The sequence below is a fragment of the Varanus komodoensis genome, unplaced genomic scaffold, assembly GCF_004798865.1.
Source record: "Varanus komodoensis strain SLA01 unplaced genomic scaffold, ASM479886v1 scaffold24, whole genome shotgun sequence".
Lineage (NCBI taxonomy): Eukaryota > Metazoa > Chordata > Lepidosauria > Squamata > Varanidae > Varanus > Varanus komodoensis.
The window spans coordinates 15,720,663-15,748,619 of record NW_025335641.1 but is presented as its reverse complement, the minus strand read 5'-3'; the positions used below and the strand labels follow the sequence as shown (position 1 = coordinate 15,748,619).

The 27,957-nt window shown below is 38.6% G+C and overlaps 2 protein-coding genes across 2 annotated transcripts in view; one reads left to right on the top strand and one right to left on the bottom strand.

The window, feature by feature from the left end:
- The first annotated feature begins 25 nt into the window (after window positions 1–25).
- Window positions 26–22,766, top strand: HENMT1 (HEN methyltransferase 1). Its single transcript, XM_044432431.1, has 9 exons — window positions 26–106; window positions 335–400; window positions 1,610–1,734; window positions 3,428–3,540; window positions 5,783–5,917; window positions 6,601–6,783; window positions 8,084–8,258; window positions 9,669–10,165; window positions 22,734–22,766. The coding sequence occupies exons 3-8, from the start codon at window positions 1,618–1,620 to the stop codon at window positions 10,092–10,094; spliced, it is 1,149 nt and encodes a 382-aa protein (XP_044288366.1). The 5' UTR covers window positions 26–106; window positions 335–400; window positions 1,610–1,617; the 3' UTR covers window positions 10,095–10,165; window positions 22,734–22,766.
- Window positions 13,330–27,957, bottom strand: part of FAM102B (family with sequence similarity 102 member B) — a 31,078-nt gene continuing 16,450 nt past the window's right edge. Inside the window, exons 6-11 of the mRNA XM_044432432.1 lie at window positions 22,151–22,257; window positions 19,877–19,972; window positions 18,150–18,336; window positions 17,922–18,049; window positions 17,309–17,378; window positions 13,330–15,997 (exon numbers count right to left, since the gene is read on the bottom strand). Coding sequence (XP_044288367.1) covers window positions 15,955–15,997; window positions 17,309–17,378; window positions 17,922–18,049; window positions 18,150–18,336; window positions 19,877–19,972; window positions 22,151–22,257 — 631 coding nt within the window. The 3' untranslated portion in view covers window positions 13,330–15,954. The remainder of the gene's footprint in view (window positions 15,998–17,308; window positions 17,379–17,921; window positions 18,050–18,149; window positions 18,337–19,876; window positions 19,973–22,150; window positions 22,258–27,957) is intronic.

Genomic DNA, 27,957 nt, shown 5'->3' with positions numbered 1-27,957 from the left:
CTGTGCCAGGAGCAGGAATAAGTCGCCCGGGGCTGTGGGGTGAAGAAGGTCCGGGGCGCGTACAACGGACGAAGGAGAGACAGCGCCGGCTTCGTTCGCGGGTGTTGTGAGGGAGAGGAGGCCGGAATGGGAGGCGAGAGGACGGGAAGGAAAGGGGTATTTGGGGCGTTGGGGAAGTTCAGGCTTCTTGGGACTCTGTTTTGCTCTACTGAGCCTTCGGAGTTGCTTCTGCGAAGGCCACAAACGCCAGGTTTTAAAACTGAACCTGGAGGGCTTACATGTATGTTCTTACATGTATCCGTAATTTATGTCCCGACTTTTTTTCCCTTATCAGGAACTCAAGGCGGTTTACACAATTCTCGTCCTCCTCTTACTCGTCTCACAACAGCAGACCTGTGAGGTAAGTTGGACTGAGACCCTGTGGCTGGTGCAGAGTCACTCAGGTGGATCTGTGGCCAAGCGGATCATCCAGATCACCCAAGTCCCTTTAAGTACTCTGCCTCCCTGGCTCTTTCTTTAAAAAAATGGTTTCCAAGTAAACTTTAGTCAGGGACTCTAACCCCAACTGGGAGAGAAGACAAACCACCAGCAAGATGCAAACTACAAAAGCTCTTTATTGAAGCATGCAGCCTGCTCCTCTAACTTGGACAGTTATCCAAGTGGGATGGTGTAAATTGGCAACAGAATGGGGTTGGACCCAATGGTGTTCTTGGCCCCTTCTTCCCTACAACAACTTTGGAGAAAGAGCCTAGTATTTTTGTTTCAGTTATCTGGAAAAGGAAACAGAAAATGGCCATTAGTCCATCTAGCATTTGCCATGTAGAGTACTCCAGCAAGGGAAGCAAAAATCAACTTTTGTTTGCTCTTATTTAGTGTTTGTTGGAAATGCACAGCATAATTTTAATAGGACAACTTTGTAAAACCTGCCATGCCATTAGAAAGTTAGCATTGCCTATTCCCCTGTCAAAATATTTTAAACTGTTTGGGGGCTTATGCTGATTAGGCTTGTCAGAGGCTCTTCATATAAAGTGAATGTTAAAAGGTGGTGGTGTTTATCTACTGCATGCTGTGTTCCTTAAAAAAAGACTTAATTAGTGAATTAAAATTAGTACTTAATCTCAAAAATCTTTATTTAGAAACAGACCTGTTGATTTCAGTATGGCTTACTTCCAAGCTCACATGGATAAGATAGTGTGATAGGTATTTCTGTCTGGTGAAACAATTGTAAAATATTGGTAGTAATTCTTGTATTAAATTTTATTAACCACAAGAGTTTAAATGCATATATTGCTAGCATAGCATCAAAGGGTGTAAACTAATCCTGATGCCTTTATCAATAATTGCAAATCAGCTCCATGGAGAAAAGATGAGAAGAAAACTAAAATGCACTTAGGAAACCGAATCGTCATGCGTCAAAATGGCTACAAGATGTGTTTTTTTAAGTAGGTTACAACTCAATCTTAAAAGAAAGCGGGCTACAATTATGCTTGCTATACAAGCTTACTCAGGAAATTCCACTCTGCAATGTAGTTATTATAACTATATTTAATTGTTATTGTGAATATCATTTTTAATACAGAATTTAATGTTTCCTGTCCTTTGTTTCTAGCCTTGACTATGGATGGAAAGCTGCAAAAGAATGAGCTTGCAGGGACAGTTACATTTACACCACCTTTGTACATGCAGCGCTACCAGTTTATTAAACAGTTAGTGAGCAGATATAAACCTAAGAAGGTTGGTACATGTTTCTTGGTAAAATAGACTCTTTATAACTGCTTCACAGTTACTGTCTTTGTAGGTATACTCTTGATGTTGTATGACACAGTGCAGCAAAACAAAAATGAACTAAATGTGCACTTTCATGGAGGTGTTATTCTTTGTGGGGTGCACCCACAAGATAGTGGGTGAGGTGGTGCAACACTTAAACAAGAAGCAAAACACACCATGTTCCTGGCATAGGATAATTTGTACAACTGATTACTAGGAATATCTGTGTTCCTTTTTTAAAGTCTGGAAGACTCTTGAGTTATAACTCTAAGTAATATTGTAGTCAACATCCACTGGATATCTGTGGAGCCATGCAAAAGGCTTCTGTGTAATACTGTATATATCAATGGCTGATTGATTTTAGACTGCTTCAATAGTCCTATCCTAAGTAGTTCACAATCACAACAATCTAAAAAACAGATGATAAAACAAGGTGTGTATAGCAATGTTATAACAAATATAACAGCTGAGAGTATCAATGTGTGGTGAATTAAATAATAAAAATTAATCATTGCAATAAAAGTCTGAAAAGATTGTAATGAAGGTGCTAGGAAAACTACTCTAGGGAGTAGAGGCAGTACTCCTACTCTAGGGAGGCTATTTCACAGGCGGGGTGCTATTTATTGGGAAGAAGCTTCTCGCTTCCAAAAATGATACAAAATGCTTAGACCAAGCACTGGGAAAATTAATCATTGAAACACTGAAAATGTGCAGCTGGGAAAGGCTTTGAAAATGGAATTTAAACTGTAATGGACTTCATCCTGTTGGGATGCTCAGGTAGTGGCTGCTAACTTACATGGGAGCAAGTTGCATGTTTATGCTGTCTCTGCATTTTCTTGACACATAATGTAGAGTAAACATGTTTTCCATCCTCAAGCCATTTTAAAAAATGGATTATTGTATATGCTTATATTGTACCAGAGCCCTTGGATGACCCTCAGCTTCTTATCCCTCTTCCACAATGTAGTCCAGGTTGAAAATAAGCTTACCTAGGTATATGTGTTATCTTGGATACCATTGAAAAGACTACAGGGTGGCTATGGAGCTAATGTGTAGGCCGTATTCAGTCGATCATGCAAAAGAGACGAGTGCCTTGGCCGCACACCCCTCTCCCTTTCATGTGTTAGCTTTGGTGTGATGACTTCAACTTGCATGAAGTGAGAATTTTGTATTATATCCATGCTGGAAAACTGATTAAAATTGGTAAATAAATCAGGAAAATAAGCTAGATTGTATGTTAACTGACATTAAGCTAGAATTCCCTGGCTAAGAAATAATGGAGAACTATGGCTTAACCTGTAATGTAAGCTAGGATCATTTTTGTGCTTTCAGCTGGTGGATACAGAGGGGAGGGGAAGCTGAGGGAGGGACTCGCAGCCACACTGCTTCCCCACAGATTCAGTATGTGTGTTCATGGGGTTTCTGAACACAATGCTTGTGTATAGATAAGTGCATGCATGGCTTCGAGGGCAAGAGTCTAGGTCTGTAGAGACTTTGGCAGATTTTAGTTGTACTGTTCCATGGTTTTTTAAGGGTAGACATGCCCAGAATTAAGGAATTGTTTGATACTTACTGCATGAACATATCAGAATATAATCTGGAACTTGCACAATATTCATAGCAAAATATTCAATAGTACTCATCTAATTCTTATTGACAGGTGGCAGACTTGGGATGTGCTGACTGCCGGCTACTCTGGATGCTGAAATTCTGTAAATGCATTGAAGTTCTTGTTGGACTAGATATCTGTGAAGATGTGATGAAGGAAAAAATGTGAGGAGGAAAAATTCTCTTGCATTCTTTCATGTACAAGAAACCTCAGATAAAAATTCAAATATTGCACAGGAGAAAGGAAGATAGTACAGTGGTGCCTTGGGTCATGAACGCCTCAGTTCATGACCAAATCGGGTCATGAACAGAAATTTCATAAAAAATTTGCTGCAGGTCGTGAACTCTAAATCGGGTGACAATCGCGAGCGCGCTGCCTTCCATGCATGGACGCGCTCGCGGTTGTGGGGGGGGGGGGGGGAGATGGCCGCGATTGCGCCCGTGTTCCCTTCCTGAGCGCGCCTGCCTCCCCCCAGCGTGCCCGCAATTGCATCCTTCTCCCCCCACCCCCCCCCGCATGATCGCCGGGCGAGGGGAGATGGCTGCGATCTTTGTTGTTCTTTGTCACTTTGCTTCACATTTTTCTGATTTAAAAAAAAGTTACACAACGGATTAACCTTATTTACTGAACCTTATGGGGAAATTTGACTTGGCTCTTGACCAGTTTGGGTCACAACCAGAGTCCTGGAATGGATTAAGTTCGTGAGCCAAGATACCACTGTATGCTTCATTTTTCCAATTTGTTCTGAAAAGTGTTGGTGGACAGCTTTCCTGAAATTTCCTGATTTCACAATTCGGTTCTTAACACAAGACTGAAAGTTGGTTACTGCACCTGAAGAGAGGTTCTTTTTTACCTCTCTTCTGAATTGGTATTCCTCATCTAGATCTTCACTTTAGTGTTGGGTCTTTTAGTTTGAAAATCATTATTATCAGGTCTCTGATAGCTCTGTAGGAATGATTTTTTCCCCTAATCTTTTTTCTAATTTTGTTTCAGTATCAGTAAAATTTAATTTGTCTCTATTTTCTATATTTAAAAAACCCCCCACAAGAGAATAGAGGTGCTTTTGTTGAAATATGCAACTTAGAGACTTTTTATGTGGGTTATATATAATGTTCATGAAATATCTTCTAGAAGTTTTATCTTCAGATAAAACATACACTAAGAATAACTTGTCAATTCAGTTATTTCTTATGTTGTCTGTTCAGTATATCTGGTATGAAACCAGGTACCTTGTTTGGTTTGGTGGGCACATTTGCAATTTTTGAAGTACTGTGTGTGCTCTCACAAAATGACTGTGATGCCAATGGCAAAACAGCCATTAATTGGTGAGGCCAAAGAAAAGTAACAAGTCCAAGAACCTGAATAGAAGACGGAGGTATGAAGACTGAGTTCCAAAACACAAAGCCTCTGTTTTGATCCAGAATTTATCTGCTCCATCAACAGTTTCCTAGGAGACGAAATGATGAGGCGCAGTCAAGTAATTTGACCAAAGTGCAGTCTGAGCCTGAAATGCCAACATAAATTTGTTCCCATAAAGCACTGCAAAATACCAGTGTAGAACACCTATTCACATCCTTGCATAGCAGCCCAAATGACAAAACACAACCAAAAAATAAGGAATACACAAGCCAGGCAACACGTACCACAAATATACCAACCAACTCATGCACACTACATCACAAAAAACCAAGTGACAAAACATGTTGTCCTCCACCCTCTCTGGCCTTTGGGCAAGCTCTCCACACCCCTGCCCGTTTGTTATTTTTTTCAATGAGAACTAAGTACATTTTAAAATGCGGTGTTGAGATGTAGCCATGCACAAATTTCATTTTCTAAGAATACCTCTGTGGCCCCATTAGGTTTGTAGGCAGTTCTGGAAATCAAGATAATGCCAGAAGTTAATGTGTTACTTTGCAGCACCCTAGTATCAAGGGTTTTTTTTTTTTTGAGTGCTTATTTTTTTAAAACAAATCTCTGCAAATAATAATGGGGGAGGGGGGAAGTTGGTGTGGGTGCCAGGTACACTTAGAGGACAATGCAAGTTGTTGATCTTTTTTTTAATACATTAAGATGTGTTGTGCTTTGTAGACTCTAGAACCAACAGGGGCTATGATTGCCTCTCCTTGTGTTGTGGGCAAGATGAGAAGAAGCAAGTACCATGCAGATTAAGATATGCGGTGTGTCGGTATCTGACACATTTCTGAAATTGGGCAGCATTCTGTTGTTTCCATTTTGTACTGACAAGGGGAGGAACATTAAGACTTGACAAATTTTGTTTGCACAATCACATTTCATTTTTAATGCCTTGAGCTGGAACTCAGTAATGCACAGGGCACCAGAAGTGGGAAAAGATACGGGCAGGAACAATTGCTAGGGTTCCTTCGTGTACTTTTACCTTTCTCCTAGGCACACACTGTCCCCCCTTCCTGGTGACTATCTCCAGCCAAGTGAAAGACCTCTGACAGTCATCCTCCATCAAGGTTCAGTTGCTCACAAAGACCCCTGTATGCTGGGCTTTGACATGATAACTTGCATTGAATTGTGAGTCTTTAACTAAAATCTAATACTTGTTTTTGTGGGCTTTTAAAAAGTCAACTCCAGGCTGACTTTGTTTTAATAAAACCTGTATAGATGCCCATAAAAAGCCCCTTATCTACTCTGTATCTCTCTTTCCTGGTTATAAACCACTTACCATAAATGAAATAGTGTGCAATCTTCCTTTTCAATTTCTTAGGCACTCAAAGTTGCACAAATTAATATGCTTGTGAAAGGCAGTCTAACAATGTTGTTATGTATATTTTGTGCAGTAAAGGCAAGGCTTTGGAAAACATGATATAGATGTGTAGAGGAAAGGAAAGAGACTGGGTGATCTGGTGGACTTTTAGATAAAGGGTAGCATAAATTGGAAGGGAAAGGGGCTATAATTTTGAGGCAGCATACATGCTGTGCATACATAAGGCCCCAGGCCCTGTCTCAATGGAAAGTATGCAGAAAGTAGCTTGAGACAGGCATTGGGGAAAAATAATACTGGTTTTAGTACTTGAAGTAAACAGTACTAGGCTAGGTGGATCAAGAAAAAAGCAACTTCGCACTTTTAGGTTCAAATTTAATTCCCTCACCAGATGATATTGCATCCGCTTGTTACAGCTATTTCAGTTTCTTTACATTATAAAAGTAGATGTACTTAGGGAAATAAGAAAGGTGTTGTAATTTTCAACTTTCAGAATTGAACACCTAGAGGCAAAAGAGTTAGAGAAATTTCCAGAGGTGGTATTTGGCTTTATGTCTCCAGCTGTGGTCATAATTAGCACACCAAACGCAGAATTTAATCCTTTGCTTCCGGCTGTCACATTGTTCAGACATCCAGATCATAAATTTGAATGGAATCGAGCACAATTTCAGAACTGGTGAGTTCATTCAATCTTTTTTATATGTTTGGCTTCCAAAAAGTAAAAAGCAATGCTGGAAATTTTAGTGTAGTATGTGAGGTGAGGAGAATAAAAAGAAACTGTGCCATTCGTGTTGATAGCCTTTATGGTGATGATTCCCACTTCAATCTTGCTGTTAATCATTTTGGAATGACAGCAGTTAAATGAAGTACACCCATCAGTGTAGACATCAACATATTTTCTGTTGCCTTCCTTAGTTGCCTACCCTTTCCAACCCCAACAATCTCTCAGCATGGGGGAAGTAGGGATGACATAATATGGCAAATTAGCAGTGTTGGTTCTAGATATTCTCTCTGTGTGTTTACATTTCCCCTAACTTTTTAAAAGCATGTACACCTTTGCAAATCATTTTTGAGATGCAGACACCTAGAGAACATTCACACATGAATTGAAATGGATGGGAATTAGTCTTAGAGAGTAGGGGGTGTCTACTAATATAGAGCGTGTCTCATTCTTGTACAGTTGTTTTTCTGTGGTAGCCCAGATGTCACCACCTCCATGTTACTATTTTAGTTGCTTTATAGGTTCTCTGCTCTCTAAATTGGTGGATCTCTCTTAACAATGCTCGAGTATTCTGAAACATATTCTCACTTCAGTGACTTAAAGATTGTATTTACCTATCACCATCCTAATGAGAATATGGCATCTAACTCTTTGCTCACTTTAGTAGTCTGAAGAAAGGAGCAGGTTTCATCACTGTAGGCGCTTTCCTCTTCCAAATAACAAAACAGGATGTTGACAGCAGTCTCAAGCTGCTGCTAAGTACAGGACTGGAAAGAGCAAAGGGAGGTTTTCAGAGGAGAAACAAAGCTGAGGAATTGATTCTTTTCTTTTCTCATAGTCATTACCTGTGCAGAGGAGGTGGCTTTATTTCCAGCGAATACAATCTTCTGTCACTCCTGCCATCACCACTGTATCCACCACACATCCATGAAGGCAACATTACTGGGCAGGAAAAGAAAGAACTTGCTCTCCTACACCTGGCTCTATTCCTCTGTGTCCTAGTTTTGGTATTTTGATATAACAGTAGCTTGGTATTGCTCATCTCACTTCAAGTGGTAGATTCACCAGTACTTTAGAGTGAGCAGATTTCCAGTTTGTTCATTACAATTCTTATACCTTCACAAAGTAAGCAAACAACAGTTGGCAAAGAAAATCTGAGGGGCGGGCTTTGTAACATGCTTCATAAGCGTGATAATTTTGTTAGAAGAAACACTTCTAAGTAACTGGAGTAATTTGGTTCTTGTCCTAAACATAGGGCTCAGGATGCTGCTGCTCATTATGATTATACAGTGGAGTTTACTGGGTTAGGAGCTGCACCTCCTGGAAAAGATGTTGGATTTTGTACACAGATAGGTGTGTTTGTGAGAAACTATGCGAGGAATGGAGAACCTGACAGACTTGAGAAATACCAAGAGCATGTTTATAAAACTGTAAGTAGACCTTCCAGAAGCAGGAGTAAAATCAGTACAAAGAGACTATTTTGAAAGATATACTTGTTTATTATAATTGTCAGAGAAGTCAAAATGTTAGGTTTGTACCTATTTAAAAGCATATGAAGCTTGTGTTTCATCCAGCAGTTAGTATTAAAAAGCTTACTGGAAAGAATGTTGGATTGATTTCAAGTTGATTTCCAAACAAATTGTTTTAGGATTGATGAACCAAAGGCATAGAGAGGTGCTAAGAGGCTTAAAATGAATCATCATTTGAAAATAATTCTTACTTTTCATTTAGGAAGTCTAAAATGCTGTCCTAGAGGCCCAGGTTAACACATACCTTGCAGAAAAGAATTACTGATAGATTCTTCTTCCCATTTTTAGTGTTTAGAAAGAATGATCAGATGTTTAAGTGTGAGGCACACTTTTCTGAAACTACATAAAGACCTTTAGAAAGTTCCTGCCAGTGCATCTAAGTTTGGATTTGAAACCTGTTCAGAGATCAACACTTTGTACATTTAATCACTCTGAACTTGGATTGTAGTTTCAGTATAACAGCTCTGGAAAGGGCAGAGTAGGAGAAATGTTACTTCCATTTATATTATTTTAAGTAATAATTAAGTGGATAGCTTGTGAGAAAATGGCTGACTCATGCTTAGGTTTTGTACCTTTAGGGTTGCAGTCTTATACACAGCCACCTGGAAGCAGATCCCGCTAACAGTGGGACTTGCTTAGAGTAGGCGTACAAATAATTGTGTTGTAATAAATCACTTGCTAATTTCTGCAAACCTTACCCAATAGGAAGGCTTAAACAGCCTATTAGAGAGATGGATTCTAACTTTTTAAAGGCACCAATTGGTGGCTTTGTAAATTGTAATGATGAATACTGCAGCCATTGTGCTGGACGTTACTGTATTCAGAAAACAATAACTTGTAGGAAGAATCACAGGGTTGGATCCAGACCTATATTCAGCAAAGTTCTGCTGGCACTAAAGGAAGATGCTAGGACAGCAACACTCCTTTTAATGCCTCCTTTCCTGCAATCCTTGGCTCCATTTCCAGTATAACTCTGGAGGATTGGGTAACTGTCCTGAATGGCATAGGAGATGGTGCTCTTCATTGAAGGGGGATTTTAGGAATTACTGTCATGTCACTTCTCTCCAGTTCATACTATAAATGGAAGGAGTCTTTCAATTTGCAGAAGGACAAGTCTGAATTTAAGTTATATTTTGCTCCTTATGTTGATTAAATGGATACGAACTACATTATTTTTGGAGTACTGTGAACATGCTTTTAAAAGTCAATACAGCTTTGTCTAGTTTCTAGTTCTGTAATACAGAAAGTTGAGTATATGAAGTGATTTGAATACTTGAGATGTACTGTATGTGTGTGTGTTTTATGTCAAAGGTTTTCAAAGCTGTATATCCAAGTCTTAAGGATGAAAAGTACTTGCAGAATGCAGTGATCAATGAAGTTAGTCGCACTGCACAAATAATTGCAAGGAGACTGTTGGACCACAGAAAACCTGTTTACAAAAAGCACTGTGATGACCCTGTTGAAACAGAACCCAGATCCCAGCCATCTTGCTGTTTCGTGAGATATGTGGAGAATCCTTCTTTTGCTGAAGCCAGCCATGAAAGTATGCAGTCATTTATCTGTGGAAATACTGTCTGTGTACCTCTTGCAAAACTCTTGTCTTTTCCCAAAGTGAAACAACTTTGTGGCACCCTAGAAGTACTAAGTAAGCTCATAACTGGAAAAATAGCATTGAGCAGTGATGGATCTGCTGTGCTGATTGATGCTGAGTATGAAAATGAGGAGCAGGAGCATTAGCAGATGGTTTTAACAAGATGTGCTTTTGATACAGCTGTGTTAACTGGAAGAGAAGGAATCTCAGAGCTCAGGTAGTTCCTTGTTTGCAATATAACAGGTTATATATATACTAGATAGCACAGTCAGATTTGCTTCTAAATGGACTATAATTGTAGATTTGTATGTTGTGACTTGTGATCCTCGCTCTAACTGCAAAGTGAGGAGAGTGGTTAGTAAAACATATTAGAAACCATGTTTTGCTACAAATCTGAGAACAGAAAGTCATGCAAAAATGACTTTTTTGTACCGAAAGGAAAATAGATTATTTTTTTAAGCCTTGAATAATTAGTGTATGTCTTCATAGACACATCAGTGAGAGCTGAAATGAGTGTGTGTTTACACAGCTATGTTGTATTGTTGTAATAACAATATTGTTTTAAAGAAAGGTTTCCTTTTTCCTGGAAAATGATTTCCATACTTAGACTTGTGTAGTCTTTGTAGAAAATTATGCAATGATAGTTGTCTGGTAAGGAATATTGATAACTCCTGAAATACCCAAAAAAGAACTTTCAAGCAAGTGGTTTGCTTAGTACAGATTGGTAAAAGTATTTTTGCTCAGTTGGGCTAGGGATGCAAAGTCATGCAACTATTTTCACTGTCTGCTACAGTTTGAGTGTGGACAGGAGACACTCCAGCCCTTTACGCTAATTTCATTACAATGGTTAAAACAAGTACATTTTAACCTCAGTTCTATGATATGTGACACACTGCCTTACACCTGCCTTGGCACAGTTAAGCTGCTTTGCAATACGACATTCTAGATTATTTAAAACCTGTAGCAGTTGGGAGTCACCCCTTATACAAGAAAAGGAGTGAGGAGACTGCTTTCTCAGTTTCCCATTCTGAACTAGGGTTTTTATTTAGCTACAGTAGTTAGTAAATGGTTTTGCTTCACAACATATGTAATTGTGCAAAATAACACAAGGAATCCTGTGTGACAGCAGTTTTTGCTCTATAAATTTTAGAAGCCTAGACTATTGAAGTTGCAGTAACAGTTTCAGCCATGAGGTGGTATACTTCCCTGGAAAACTGGTAGAGTATTCTTCTGCAACAACTAGAGTAGTTCTGCTTTCCCCTTCTCTGGAAGGAGTTAGAGGGTTCTGTGTCCTATACTTGGAATCAATAGATGTGCTGCAAGTGGGAAGACAGGGAAGTTAGCCTTGCTGCTGCCAAGCCATTTTTCCCTCCAACCCATGCTTTAAGTAAAAGATTGCCAAATGCCTTGCAGAACACTCTGTTAGGCAGCAGAAGCCAAGGAAAGTGGGAGTGGGGATCGAAAACAGAAGTCTAGTTTTTTTAATGAGAAAATGAACATGGAGCTGACATCTGGTACTGAAAACAAATACCTGGAATGAGAGTATATGAGAATACTGTTGAATTGTTACTGTATGACAGAACCACCATACAGCCTATCCTAAATTTAAGAAAAAGGTGTCACATTTATTTCACTACAGTGGTACGAACACGATGGGGAGAACTTTTAAATATCACTAATCTAGTCCTTGACTATGTTTCCTGGATAGCTGTAACATGGTCAGACTCATTCTACCCGGTAATCTTACTAGCAGAACTGCTAAGGGAAGGTTGATATTTTATAAGACAAAGCAAACCCAAGTGCTTGGTTACTGTATGTCCACAATAGTAGAGTAACTTTGACAGGTGCTACCCTTGTTGATGCTAAAGAAAGTACTTATTAAAATGTATCATGGTTGGATATTCTCCCCCCCACCCATAACTGGCATTTAAATACATTATTACCTTTGTATTGTAGCAGCTTTTTTGTTGGACTCTAACCAGAATGCTATCACTTTCCAGTCTGGCCCCAGTCCAGAGCCTTGTAAATTGCACTGCTGTAGCTCCTACTACTTAGTATTCTCTGCTGCTAATATGTAGCTGAGGGAAAGTTATTTGGAGAAAGAAAAGAAAACACAACATTTGCTAAGACATACAAAACTTTTAAAAAATGTTCAACTTTGTAGGCACAGCTGTACAGGTTACTAATAGAGTTTTACAGGGAACCCATAACAGTGGGACAACTAGATTCTTGATGAAAATGTAGCAGTATAATCCAAAAGTAACAAGTGGAGGCAGGTGATCCTTGGTGAATGAGAGAGTCATGTTAAGACTAATTATGAGTAAAATCAAGGATCCTGCGGAGAGGCAAGACCCTAGTCTGGTGCTCAACATGTTTTGGCATTGATCTCTCACAGGAGCAACGAAGTACAATATCAATATTTATTCTATGTAAATTTATTAAATGGTCTGTGTTTTGTGTTGTGTCTCTTTAGATTGTAAGCCTGTAGAGAAGGACTGCCTTTTTATTGCTGGTGAATCTAGGCTGAAGAATAGGATAAAAATGCCTTAAATAAGTGGACAGATGTTTTATACCTGAGAAATCTGTATCAAAATGTTGAGCATATTAGACGTTATTCATCTTTTGAAGTAGCAATATGAAAACTTACCTCTCCAAGTTTTCTTAATAAATGAATGTGTAATGTTAAAATGTCTAAAACAAAATAGCATGAAAATAATATTTTGACTAATGTGAAGCATATTTAGGATTATGTCATGTAACATACAAATACATAGAAAACATGAGCTTGCTGCTGTCAAGGAAAAGTGACTCTAACTTCAAAGTCCAATGTAAGTTATGGCCATAGAGAATGCAATTTTATATTCTCCAGCCTTCAAAGACCAGTAAAACTCACAGTAAATGGGTTTGCATGTAAGGAGAACCTACCAAGAAGCCAATACTTCTAACTCATTCTCTTCTTGCTTTTCTCTTTCTTATAGTACTGCAGTACTGATTCCACCAAAACTACTTTCACACATACCCCCCATTGTGTTTGGCAGCAGTAAAATGTTTTTTTTTGTATGAATGTATGTATAGATTCTTTACCTTACAATGATTTAAACTTGTAACATCCTAAGGAAAGTGCCTGGTCCAAATACAGTTATTCTGGCTTTTAACACATTCTTTTGTGAAAGAGAATGAAACTTAAAATTGTGTGCAGCTATTCAAAATGCTAAACATCTATGTTTATATGCTATATGCTATTACAAATGCTATTTTGTATGTGAAAAAGGAAAATGAAAAGAGAACTGTATTCCTTTTAAAATTCATTTTAGGAAAAAAATACTTTTCTATTTAGTATTTTTTCTACTTTGCTGGAAAAATTCCACATACAAATGGAGCTTGAAGACAAACTTTTATTCAATTTAAGACCACTTTTACATCAAGTATTTTATGGTAAAAAAAATCAGATTTACTAAAAAGTGTTATATTGAGATTTTGCTGTACAGTTTACACAAAATTAATGCCATATATAAACATGAAGGTCATTTCCCATGTCTTGGGGACACAGTTGGGATCACATCATGAAAATGGTTCAGTTGACGTTAACTGCATGATATCTGTTCAGACATCCTATGGTACTAACATACAGTTTTTTTTAAAAAAAGACCACCACATATGTGATGGGTGCAAGAGACAAATTACCTTCCTGTAAGCTTTAGAATCAGGGAAAGTGGGAATTTCCATAGGGACTAATCAACATGCATCTGAATGCACAGTAGATTATAGAACAGTTAAATGAACATGATAGTTCCTTATATCAAGCAAGCAGCCTTAAGACAGTTATTTTATCCCTTGCATTCTTTCCCTTCATGCCAACATGTTGCCTCTCCAGATCAACCATCTTCTAGCACTGACATTTTTCAGAATCAAACATTTCCTCAATGAATTCAAACACTATTTTAGTAACTTTAACTCGCAATACTCAATTTTATCAAGATATACTTCAAAATAAGTTGTGTACATTCTTTTTCCATTATTAACAGCAGCTTTTAAAAATAAAAATTATTTCCTTAAATTCAACTAGAACAAGTTCAAACTTAATAAAATGCTTTATAAAGCAGTAACAGAGATATCTCTGGGTACCATAATAAAGAAAAAATGGTTTTCATTTCAACAGTTTGTGCATATGATTTAAACAAAATAAGTTACATTTATAAAATTTTTCAAACATAAAACATCCTTCATTTAACTAAAGTCTTAAGTCTTCCATTTTATTTCTTCAAAAAGGACATGAACTTTTTCCAGGGAAGTGGTGAGAACAGAAAGTGTTCTGCACCAACCCAGGAAAAATAGATGTAATTATTCAAAGTTGTTTAAGTCAGGTCTAGTAACTGACTTTTGTGCCATCTGAGGCCAGCTACAACCTATTTATTACTACATTTCTGAATTGTTGGGAGGTTTTTTCCATCCTGAAATTCTAAAATCATTTTACAAAAATAAATTAGGCTATTTAAGCTGTCAGAAAATGCTTTGTTGAAATTGTTGCATAGGCACACTGCACTTTTGCATTTGTGCACATTCCCTCAGGAACTTTTAGCTGCATAAGTTCTATTGAAATCAGTAAATACTAAGACTCCGTTAAATAATACATCAGAATGAGGTGTGAATGAAAGGAGATACAGCTATGAGCAAAGCACTCATTCTCTAAGCACCATACAGCCAGCACTGCATTTCAAGCAGTGATGAAGGAGTGTGCAGTCTTCCAGATGCTGGGCTGCCATTTCCAGAATCTCATCTATTGGCTGTGCAGATTAGGGCTGATGGGATTGCAGTGGCAGAGTACATGTTTCCCACTGCTCTGTTCAGGAGTGCTTAGTGAACTGGCCTATACACCTACATTATTTATGGCTTTAGCAAGTGCTCATTTGGCAAAAGGGGCAAGCACTTTTAAAAAGTGACATGAACTCCAGGAAACACAGGTGATTTGCTTGGGCCTGATTCAGTAATAGCAGTTAAAGAGTATGATTTCTGAATGGGGTAAAGACAACTAGTAAAGTGCTTCTTTCCATAGCTTAAACTGACAGCAATTCAGTTAGCTGTTTACTGGTTCTTCAAGCTTCATAAGTCCAGAACACTTCTTCCTCAAGAACAAGGTACCCTTTCAAAGGTTAAATAAGTTCAATTTGAGATTCTATGAACTAAAAAAAACAGATGATTCTTTGCTCCAGGTTCTTCATATCAGATCTTTCCATGTAGTCAAGGTTCTCGCTGAACAAGAGAACCTTGACCGTATGAACTCATGCAGTCATACGGTTTTGGATATGGGCCACATATAAGTCAGTGCAACCTTTTTGTACCTGAAGATAATTAAGAGCACAAATCTTGCTAGCACTGAGTGTGGTCATGTAACAGTAATTCAATAAATACATATCCTAATACGTTTTATCAAAGCTACTCACTCATTCTTAAGAGACAAACTAGTCTCTCACACAACTCAGACCTGAAGTTACACACACACACACGTAGTAGTGCTGAATCGTAATTTCATGAAACACAGTTGTTGGGATCACACAGCTTATAGCAGCATTTGCCATTTTGTAGTCTGGTTGACAGGAGCAATTGGCCAAGGCTAAATAAAGGATTGAAGATAATGCTTCTAAAAAGCATTTTTTAAAAAGTTACAAATAGATAACTTTACTGAAAGCATTTCATGTGCTGACAATCTCACCAGACTATGTTCAATTGAATACCATTAGTCCTATCTCCAAAAAAGGTGGTTTGATGTACACATAGAACAATGTAACAAGTACATCAACACATTCACAATGTCTTTTAGGCAAAGTGCTAAAAGAAAAAAAAATGCCCTTATACCACAGGCAGATACAAAAGAGGGCGTTTTCAGTATGAGGAAGCCACACTGACAACCGAGGCCAATCTGAGTTCGTCTTTTGGAAGAACCCATCTTTGACAAAACTGGAAGTAAGCCAGTGCTGAAATTCCAAGCATCCTGCTAGTTCAGTTCTTCTAGCGTTTAATCACTACTTGTTCATATGCTCCAGATCCTACCCTGAAAAATTAAAAAAAAAAAACTTCAGAAACAAAAGGTGGTGATAAAGACCAGAAATCTATACTGTCGTATCTCTTTTTTTATAATGTTGAGTGGGTAAAAATGTGTGGTGTGACACTAGCATGCTGGATACCCATGTCAGTGGCAGCTAAAGAAGTAAAAGGGAAGGGAAAAAAACTAGCTCAGTGTCACATCATGCATTTTTATGGTTTAGACGTTATGAAAGAGTAAGCTTGACTTGTTTTTGGCAGCAACTATACAAAGTTGGTAACATTTAAGTCTGATCCCAGTATGTTTAATGGCTGTAAACAAACATCCACAGAATAATCAAATAGTTAACTATACAGGGGGTTAGATCCAGACTAAGTTACACTTACACTTGAATTGTAACTAAGTGATGTTTATGGAACACTGTGTAATTAAATGGTATACACACTTTAGGTACTGACCCCATCCTGCAGCAAGGGCCACAACTCTGATACTCATATGAGCTTAACACCATCATGGTCACCTTATTTAGCCTCAAACTTTAATTGTATCCATTATTTAATAAGAAACAGATTGATGCTGTCAGCAACAGATTAACCCAGATCTGAAAAAGTCAGAATGCGCATTCCTCCAGAAAAATACAGCAAGATATCCTTGAGTATGTCTTTCAAGTACACAGAACATCTTGCAGTACATTTTGGCTTTGACTCTGTTAAATAATCTGTGAATAGTGCTGGATAGTGCATGGCCACTAGGAAAGTGTCTAGGAACCCTAGACACGTCGCCTTCAAGCATCCTCTCCTCACCCTTGCAGGTGGCACAGAAACACATGCTGGTTGCATCTGCAAGGTTGCAACAGCAACCTTTGGGGGCTGTTCTTGGGGGCAGGGAGAGAGACAGACATCACCAAAATAAAATATATCCAGGCAGTGCTGCAGTCTCCTTCCCTCCTGTTCTAAATTCCCTTTGTTGCAGGGGGCAGGAGGAATATACAAGGAACTTTTGCCTCTGTGCTTTTCTTGCGCACCACAGGATGTCCATAAGCCTGAGTTTGGAGGGTTATAGATATTCTAACTGGATTGCACTCTAGGAGGCTTGGATGAACAGCAATAATAAACATTCAAAATGCTGCATAGTCAGCAACTATTATGACGGTGCTGTCTCATGGGAGAGCTATCTTGGTTTTTCACATTTAATAATAAATCACAAAGATATAGCCATGTAAAATCTGGAACAGGCTGGATTTTTAAAAATACTGATCAAATGTGAATTTTCAGTGTTTATTTCTCAGCTAAGGAAGATATGTAGCAGTAATAGACATACCTGTTAGGTAAGTGATGACTTCCAAAAGCAGTACTCCCTCCAGGACCAACAAAAAGTCTGAGCCCTTCTTCTAAAAAAGAAAAAAAATGCATATAAAAATGTGTGAAGTTACCAAATCTGATTTGTATATAAGTTGTTTATGGAACACCATTTGTGGAATGTGGATTTCCTGAACTGTCCTCCTACTTTCAACTCTGCATCAACCCGAAGCTGAGCCCAGAGTTTGGGGGACACTCCCAAAGAGTGTGGGATGTGACATCAGAGTCAACAAAAATTGCAGCTCCCTGCCCCCAACCCCTTGTCAGAGTAGACCTGTCTTCTCATGCTAGGTTCTTTTTTGATGTGATGAATTGCTTTTGAAGAGTATAAAATATTAATTTTATAAATTCATTTATAATTTCTTGCACTAAACCACAATGTCTTAAAATCTTTCCTCAATTGCTTCAGCTATTTTTCATCACTGATTATTTTGAAAGTATTTACAAGTAATAAGTGGCATTGCTTTACGCAGTTAGAGGATGCCACAGGAGTTCACACCCACACAATTATGAATGAAAAAGTTCAGAGCCATTCAGCAAAATCTAATCCGATTTTTATTCTGTGCATTGCTAACCTTCTGCACTTGAGTCCAAACTGAAGTCCTGACTCTGCAATATCTTCTCAACAATATCATCTGCATCAACTCTAGTGGCATCAACCCTCTTTAGCTGTGATTCCACAGAGTCCTGTTTCACTGGACACCTATGGAAAATTTTAAGTTTTACAACATCTCAATCACAGTGTAATTCTGAATATTTATATAAAATCAAACTGGAGAAAGTTTCTTTTTAAAGTCTTGTACCTGTTCATTTTTTCTGGGGCTGCATCTTTCACGGGCAGTTCCAAATTATCATCACTTCTTTTGGATTCAGTCTCTTCACAAGGCTCTAAAATACTACCTATACCAGTTGATGTACTTCCCACAGAGGTATTTCTCTTATGGCAGAGATCAGAGATACTTGATGATCTGGAGTGACAGGTGCTATAACCTGGCAGAGAACAGTTCAGAGCCATCAGTGTTTATACTTCAACTGATGGACAAGATTCCAGTCTCCTATTTTGAATATACAACATTTAATGAAAATTTAAATTGCTCCTCATGTTGGAGCAGTGCATAACAAAATAAAAATACAAAAAGATTTTTGGACTATCAAATATACCCTACTGTTCAGAATTTCTTCAGTTATCAACACCTTGGGGTGGGGGTGAGGGAAAGAACACTTTTATTTGCTTTATTTGCTAAAAGCTGTACAGCTAGGGCACAATAACAACAACAAAATGTTTAAACAATAAAAGCAAGACCAAGTTAAAAGACTAAATTAAAGAGACCTGTCTTCTAAAATCCAGGGGAGTAGGAATCAACTGCAATTCTTCTGGCAAACCATTCCAGAATCGGAGGGATACAGGAGAAAGCTCTTTCACGTGCGCCTAAAAACAGGCCTTCCGAGGGAATGCTGGCCTCAAGATGGCCCTTCTTTTAGATATAAAAATTTGTAACAAATTCATAACAAGGCGGAGGTCTCTCAGAAGGTGAGCCTTAAGCTGCTTAGCACTTCATACAGTAATACCAAGACAGTGAATTAAGCCCAGAAAGTGAATGGCAGCTAATTTGCTTTTAAAGACAAGCATAACATGGTCTTAATATCATGGACTAGTTAGCAGCTGAGCTGCAGTGTTTTGTAATAGCTGAAGCTGCTGGACACTCCTAAGGGGTAGCCCTTTGTGCAGTGCATTGCAATAGTCTAGGTGTGATATAAGCAAGGCTTGAATAACTGTTGCCTACTCAGAGCAACAAAGGAAATATTGTAGCACCAAGGGTAGCTGTGCAAACACACTTGTTCCCATTGTCATAGCCTGAAGACCAGTACACACTGAACACACTGTATCCTAATCTCCTGAACAGGCTTCTTAGTAACACCTCTAGTTTGGGTTTATCCTCATTTTATCATCTTCATCCAACCTATTATTAAACCCAGGCACCCCAAAAGCATTTCAACTGCTTCCATAGTGCTAGGTTCGAAAAGCAACAAAAATGGATGTAATCTGCACATTGAGGGCAATGTTCTCTGAAGTTCTGAATAACTTTTCCCAGAAATTTCATGAAAGAATTAAGCAAGGGGGATTAATGCACAACCTGAGAAGTACTACAGGCCTTATCCTTGGCCACTAATAGTTCAATAGAGCTTTAAGGCTTCCTTTTGTCTCAGTACCATTGCTCAACATTAGCCAGCACAATTATTTCCATGTGTATGTTTCATTTAAATTGAGATTTGGCTTGTTGTATTTTCTGGTTTATCACTGTGTGTTTGAGAGAGAATGGTTTCACATCAAAACATTACTAAATACTTTGTTATTTTTGCTTCAAGTCTTTTGTATGAAACAAGATTTGTACTTTTAAGGAGTTTATCTATTCCTGCTTAACTGTTTGTTAATCTGTCATAGCAAGTAGATCATTTCACATGTTTTGCTGGAACTGGAACTTCTGCTGGGAATATAGGATGCATTAATGAATCTTACTGAACCTCCTACCTGACACTTTTGACTGCTGGCTTGCATAGCTAGAAGTCCTAGAATGACCACAGGCTCCAAGCTCTTCCGAGACAGGGGTGCTCTTGGTTGTGGAATCTGCAGAAAAGGAAGATCAAGCAATCCTGATACTGAATTCCTTCCTCAGTTGAATATTCTATATGAGAAACTTGATTAAATATATACATCTGCCAGCAGGTGGTTCTCGGGGGTGGGGGTTGTATGACATGACAATTCTCCATAAATAAGCTATGATTGGGTTTACCATACGTAGCCTTTCCCTTCCTCCACTGTGTCCCAGGAGACTTTACAGCAGGGCCTGCTTGTCTCTTCCCTTTGGCCAGTCCTGAGCCCTTTTGCACTTGCCTGGCATTGTCCCCTCAATTTCCGTTGAGATTTTGGGATCCCAGAGTTTATTTCCAGTGGTAAGCTCTCCAGAGGTGCCAAGCAGCAAATTGCAAAAGCTGGAATTGGTTTGCCACCTTTCTTGTGCCTATCCCAGATGGCAAAAATATTTTCTTTTTCTTTTTTCTTGTTCATTTTTCTGCAAGTGTGGAGGGGACTGACATGGAAAGCTTTGCCTGGCAACATCTTGCAAAGTGTCTGCTGTCAAAAGTACACCAGGCACCAACTAGGAACATTGACCAAGAGAAACTTCAAGTAGGATCATTTTTGCTTTCCCTTGACAGCTGCCAAGTGGATTTTGCTCAGGAAAGGGGATGGCCAGTAGATTACTCCCTTCAAGATGAAATCCTCAGTGTCCTGCATCTTTTCCACCCTTTTCCAAGATAATAGGTATTCAAGAAGATGAAAGGATGTGAGCTACTCCCTTTATGAGAGCACCGTGTTTTGACAGCCACCCAGCACATATGCATGTCTGTCTAAAATCCTGATTAGCCCTATCAAAAATCCTGTTTTAAATGGAAGCCTGAGTCAGACAGCTGTTAAAACTCTCTGCTCTTATAAATCAGGTGGCTTGCACTTTTTCACCTTCCCCCCAAAATTATTGGTTCTTATCACAAAGGACACTTTGGAAAGGTTGTCACCGTCAGTTTGGAGAAGGGAAAAATGATCTGCCCCCTCAAAATAAGGGCAGTAAGCCACAGTGAACACAAAAAGTCTGAGAGTTAGCAAGGAAAGCACTAAGCCAGTGAGTCACTCTAGTGTGCCACTTTGGCACTGGTGAATTGGCTGTTACTTTCACTGGTGCGGGCAAGCTTAATAACAGAATCAAGGCGTTTTTGCCACCTCTGCTACCATTTGCTGCTTCCTTGTACCTGAATCCAGTTGGTTGCTTGTGTTCAGAGGATATAACACCCATTACTGGCACAACAACCCCTAAAATAAGCCATGGATTGTCAGGGTGGTTTCTTGCCCTCACAGAAGCAGCAGGAAGCATTCTAGATGCCCATGACATACCAACCCACTGTGGTTTGTCTCCCACAATGTGTCATGTAAAACCAGTCAGTTCCATAGGCTATTATTACATAATATTTTAGCCTGATATGTGAAAAAGCGTGCATACAGAGGCTACTTTGATTTCTTTATATAGTTTTCTGGAACATTTAAGAGCTAGAACAGAAAGAAGCTAGAAGGTTCCTAATGTAGGAGCAATGGGCTGCTGGCACTGCTCAGGGAGTTTGTGTTTTGACTGGGGGAGTAGTTAACCACATCCCTTATTATCAGCACACTGCATATACCTAAGAAGGTTGTATTTTGAACTGAACTGCACTGCAAGCAGTGGATTTTCAGCCAGTGATGTGGCCTTGCACCTTTTAAAAAATCAACCCTACACTTTGAATAAGAACTGGCCTATATATTAAAAAAAAAAAGAGTACATGACACAGTTTTTCACAGACTACATGTAGTCATAATGCAGTGGAATATTACATTTTTAAAATGCTTCCCCATATGCATGGCAACCTGCGTATAAATAATTAGCATGGCAAGAAAAAGGAATGAACTCCCTCCCCACTGAAACACTACTTCTACAGAAAATGAGTTTCTTCCAATGGAGTCTCTACACTTGCTCTCAGAAGTGGTACAACACTTCCTTAACGAGCAGACCAATTCACAGATGCATTTCTTAGCTACACCAGAACAATTTTTCTTAGGCAGAAGTGGTTATTAGGTATTAGATTATGGCAACATACAATTTTCATTTACTGATTTACAAACTAACAGAAACCTGCATACATGGATATTCCATATATCTAAACTGCCAACTGCTTGAATATTTTGTTTTTCTAAGATCTTTATCGTAGCATAGTTCCTTACCTGATACAGCTAGAAGTGATATTCTTGTGTTCTCTACACCTTTCCTATCTTCATGTAGGGATTCTTGTTCACCAGCAACTGATATTGACATTGCTGTGGATGGAGGCCTGCAATCAAACAAAGAGAATAATATTAAATCCATTTTTACTGATTGGATTTAAACAAGATTTAGTAAATTCTTAACATCTATTCCAGCAGTGCCACACAATTTATCCAGTGCCAGAAACACCCAGCTATATTTGATTTGTAGAATTAAAATCAATGAAAGTTCATTTATTTAGTTCTTGGGGAAAACAGAGGTCTATCTAATAGTCTCTAAAGAAGAATTTTTTTTTTTTACCTAGACTGTACCTCACTGTATTACAACTGATGTTCTTTATAGTTAACTGTTTTATGTTTGACTTAGGTTTCATTTATAAATCCTAGTCAATCAATAGAAGATTGATATTCTTTTCCTTATACTTTTATTTCCTTTTTATTGTTTTCTAATTAAAAATCTGAAACAGGTTTTGTATATGACATAACAGACCCTGCATCAGTACCCAGGAATGTATTCAATTATTTTTATATATTATTTACACAGTCTTGAAAGAGAGTAATATTTGGCCGCAACCCCAAGAAAAGATTAGTGCCTTGAATAATATAAGGTAAGTTTAAAGCAAATAGTAAACCCTGCAAATAAATTTAAGTCCTGGCTATCCCAGAACAGTACAATGTATGATCCACCAAGTCAAATGCTGCTCATTCCTTATCTAATGCAGCTACCAAAAGCCTGACAGCCCATCTCTCCATCGTCTGTAGTCCACAACATTATATGTTTGCTGCCTGTCTATCAGGCCCTGAAAGACAACTATATATTAATGGCAGGCACTCTGTTTTGGGTGTTCCAACACATTTATTTCTATGGGGCCTGTGCTTGAGCGTATATGCTATTGAAATGAATGGCGAGTAATGCCTACTATATCCTCTCAGGCTTCCAACTTCAGGTGTCCTTATAAAAATGGAGGGGCTGATTTCTAATCAGTCTCAAAAGTACTTTCCTAAGTGGTAAAATTAACATCAGAAACAGGCACCATCTGGATCTTCTAAAAATGTGTGGAGCACTTGGAAAGCAAGTTTTTTTAATGTGTGGAATTTTAAAGAGCTAAAGTTACAGAGCAGTCTTGAAAGACCAAAACTCCCCATAAAAATAAGTATTTTAAACACCAGCATAGTGCTAGGCAACTAGAATGAAGAGCCAATGCTTCCATCTTCTAACATTGCTCAAATCAAAACCCAACTCCAATCAATATTTAGCTCCAAAATTTTCCTAGCTGGCTCCTAGCATAGCCCCTGACCCTTAAGCACTATTCCTGCTATACAAACTGAGACGTAAATAGTGGCATTGTAACTCTTCTGCTATGAACAGATGACCTATAAAATCCCCCCCACCCCAAGTACAAATTCTCATAAACAAATGTGCTGTGGTTGAAGAGATCTTCCAAAGCCTGTGCTATTGTTCTCTTTGCCCTTTGCTGTGTCTCACATTCTGTGGAAGTGAGACAGTGGGCAGGCTAGTGCTTCCAGCCCTTCCACATATTCTCATTTCCAAACCAGGCCTCCGTTAAACATCAGCTGCTGACAAGAGTGTGGGACTGGGACCAGACTCTCACCCCAACCTACCTCACAGGGTTGTTGTTGTGGGAATAAGATTGATAAGAGAATTATGTAAGCTGCCTTGAATTCCTTGAAAGGAAAAAGGATGGGATATAAATATAATAAATAAGAATATAAATAATAAAAGAATGCCACAATCAAAAGAAATGTTATACTAATGTTTACAGAGGAACTGAAAAGACCCAACTGGTAACCAACCTTCTCTTAATATTAGAAATTATAGCTTATAGAGTTCCAGAAACTTAATTATCAACAGTTGTTCTATTGGTAGTTCTACATTTTTAACAATTTGGAAGTATCGATGTGCTGTAAAATGCTGTTTTCCAATGCAATACAGGAATAATTAATCCTATTTCTAAATAATCAATCACTTTTGATGGCCTATGGGAAACTCTGCTGCAAGGGTATACAACTAACAATACCAGTGATGTCTTTAGATATGCTAGTAAGCCTAACTCAAATACAGAAATGTGCAATCCATTATACCATACATGGACAGTGTATGACCTCAGATGCTTTGGCCTATACATGTCCTACATCAGCCCTAGCCAGTATATATAGTAAAAGGCGAGGAATTACAGGTTACAGTATCTGGAGGACAGCATATTGCCCAACCATGCACTATGGCTTCAGCAGACCAGCCACTAACTGAACTACCAGATGGCTTTGGATGCAAGAATACCTGAAGGTTGAGCCAGATTAAAATTTCCATTTCTAACAGATTTATTTACATTCTAGATGAGAAGTGGTAGTCTGTGAGGAGGAGAAATAATTGACTGACCTGATCCTTTGGTACATAAGCATTGAACATGGGAATTTACAAATTAGTCTATCACTACAACACTGTGAGGCATAACAAGGAACAAGTAATTATAACGGAAAGAACACAGATGTTTTGGATAAAGGTGCAATAATGCTAGTAGTAGAATTCTCAGATTTGAATTTATTCCACTACTTTTGCTGCAGCAAAGGTATATAAGTAGTGTATAGGCAATCCTTCAGTTTATAGAGGCTTTAGGCAGGCACAAGAATGAGTCTGAATCAACTTGTAGAGTTTCCTTTCATGTTTCAAAAATGTACATTCAAGACAGTGACTAAAAAGTGTGATCATGACAAACATGTTTGCAGGTACGGTCATCATACAAGCAAACTTGTCGGAGTGGCAGGGCAGCCTGCAGCTACCTGGTTTTGTGCACTTGATGGATAAAGCTAGGATTGCTTCTAAGTATTAAAGTAACACTTTAGTCTTGGTCTTTTTTAGTTACATGCCATTGAGTTGTCTCCAAATTATGGAGGCCCTGTGAATGAATGCCCTCCAAATTGTCTTGTCCTGGACAGCTCTGCTCAACTAGGGGTATGTCAAAGCTCTATGGAATCCATCTCTTGAGCATTCACAGACTTCCCTTCTTGCTCATCCCTCACTTGAAAGCGAGTGCAGGAGCTCAAATGAAGTCCATGAACTTGCAGAATGAAAGTTGCGCAACTGGCCACCTTCTTCCATGCCATGTGGCTGCTGCATGTAATGTGAAAGAGGACAATGAAGTGCTGAGGCACATCCATTTCTTTCTTTCAGGACCATCCATAACTTCTTCACGAGCCACACAAGGTATTTGTTGCAGTATAAAGCATAGACTGATCTTTTGAAATTCTTTGGTGCACTCCAGCATATATTTATGACATGATCGAGTGTGTCTTCCTTTTTTCAATCTAGGTTGAACACCAAGCATTTTTCACTCCACATAGAGTAATTTTCTTTGTTGCAACACCTTCAGTTTTATACCACTTTCATGGAAAATTAGTGAAATGGTCCTATAGATGTTGCACTCCTTAGGATCCCCTTTCTTTGAGACTGGTATGTATACTGAACATTTCCAATCTGTGGACCATTGTTTAGTTTTTCATATTTGTTGGCATATTGTTAGGATTTGGACTGGTTTATTCTCTGCAACTTGGAATAGGTTCTATCCATACCTGACCTACTCTGGTTGTTTTATTCCTTTTAAGTGCTTTCAGAATAGCTTTCACTTCACCTTCTAATACGGCAGAGTTTTCCTTACAGGATTTGTCTTTGAAGACATCTGTCACCATTTTATTTCTTCTGTATAGTTCTTAAATCTTGTCCTAGTGCTGCTCTTACTGCTAAATTGAATTCTTTTTCTTTCTGATAATTATTGGGTTGAATATTCTTAAGAAGAATATAAGTATGTCTACTAAATGGATTAAAATACAACAAGCTTCTCACTTCCTCATAACTTTCTGGGGAACTGCTAGGATACAGCAGCAAAAATGGTCTTCTAAGCATTTTTCTGCTTTTCCGAGGCAACAGTGGATATCTGTTTTAGAATGGTACTCTAGTACTAATGTATCCTGATTTAAATATATGCTGTCCAGAAATACTAACATAGAAGCAGTTAAAAAACCCACAGCATTGCTTATTATTAAGAATTTATGCTCGGCTACAACACTTTTTTTCTTCTTTTTACTGCCTACATCTTACTTCTGAAGCATGCCTGATAGAAATAAAAGCTTCCCAGCTGCATTGCTACAATTAGAGCACTCGCCAAGCTGCATGAGTCATCGCAAAATACCTCATTAGTCTAGAAATGTATCCTATCCTTTTTCCTTCTGGTGCAAGACACGTACAGTTTGCTGCAACAGACAAATAGGCTCACAGTGCATGTGTGTGATGCAGAGACCTAACAGAAGAACATAACAAAGCCGTAACATCTTTGATCACTGACTTATTGTTTTAATTTCTTAAGATACATTTTTTCCCTTTCTCCTCTCTTTTGAACTAACACGTTCTTACTAAGGAAATCTCACTGGAAATGGTTTTTAAATAGTATAGATTTGTATGAGCTTAGCTAAAAAGTAGTACCCTTTTCCACCAGAAGAGATAATAATTTTCCCAATACAGACTGAATTTTGAGACCAGTGTTGTGATTCACCATCTTGCACCTGCCAGGTCCATGCAAGATTCTATCCAGATTCTGTGTAGCCACTAAACTAATCCAGGTTGCATTGGACTCCCCAAGCGTAAAGCTTAGTCCATGCTTCTAGGAAGAAACAGGGTGGGATAGCAGCTAGGAAGGGCTTCATCACACACACAGGTTGACCCAACAGTCCAGTTCAGATGTTACATTCCTGATCCAACAAACCATGGTTTATTGGACTTGCAATGTACTGTGTGCTGGTTTGTTCCCCCCCCTTGTACAAGAGATCCAGATTGTTAAACCAGTATGTCATAGGATCCAGATTGAGAAACTAGTCTGAATGCTTCCTATGTACTATGATGTTTTGAACAATGTGGTGAAAGTGATGTCTGAATTAGGGCATTTTCTAGTGAGAACGTTTTTAAACATGAATGGTGTTTAAGAGCTGTTTTTCTATGAAATAAGAAATTGTTATAAATGGTAGCTTTGTGAAATTACATTTCCTTTTGTCAAGTATACGGTTAACCAGCAGATCCATATAAAGCATCTCTTCTCCCCTTTTTCTGAGTGTCCCCTCTGATATTTTACCATCCTAGAGACTAATACCAACTAAAAGTTGGATTCAGGATCTGCCTTCTGCAAGAGGACTCCACTTGTGGAAGTTCCTTCCATCTGATTTTGGAAATTCCTATCCTCATACACCCCAGTTCACTCCTGCTATACCCTGGTTCACTGCATTTAGCTGGATCACCTATATCTGTGTAATATTTGCAGAAGGTTGGAGCAGCTGCCTTGGAGAGAAGGGAGCAGGGAAGTCAGCTTCCATTAGTCCAGTCAATCTATTGGATCTAACTTCATTCTCTAGACAAAAGTAGCTAAAGTAGGCCTGTGTGTGCACACGTAAGCAGCATCAGCAGATTTGGAGAAAGGAAGGCTTACAGAAGGGGAAAAAAGCTTTTAAAATCATGGGGAGCAGGCCCTAAAACAGAACTGGCAATACAGCACTGTCCTTCAGGTCCCATATCACCCTAAATCTCCAACTGCTTCCCACACTGGTAAAGTGTACAACCAGCTGAAAAGAGTTGAGTTATAGAAAGGCAACTAAAACAGGCATCAAGGTTTATAGCCTGTATCCAATAGGTCTTACAGCCTAATAAAAATCATTTTTAGAATATGATTTATACTACTTAATTGAGAATTCCAAGTCAATCACAAGCT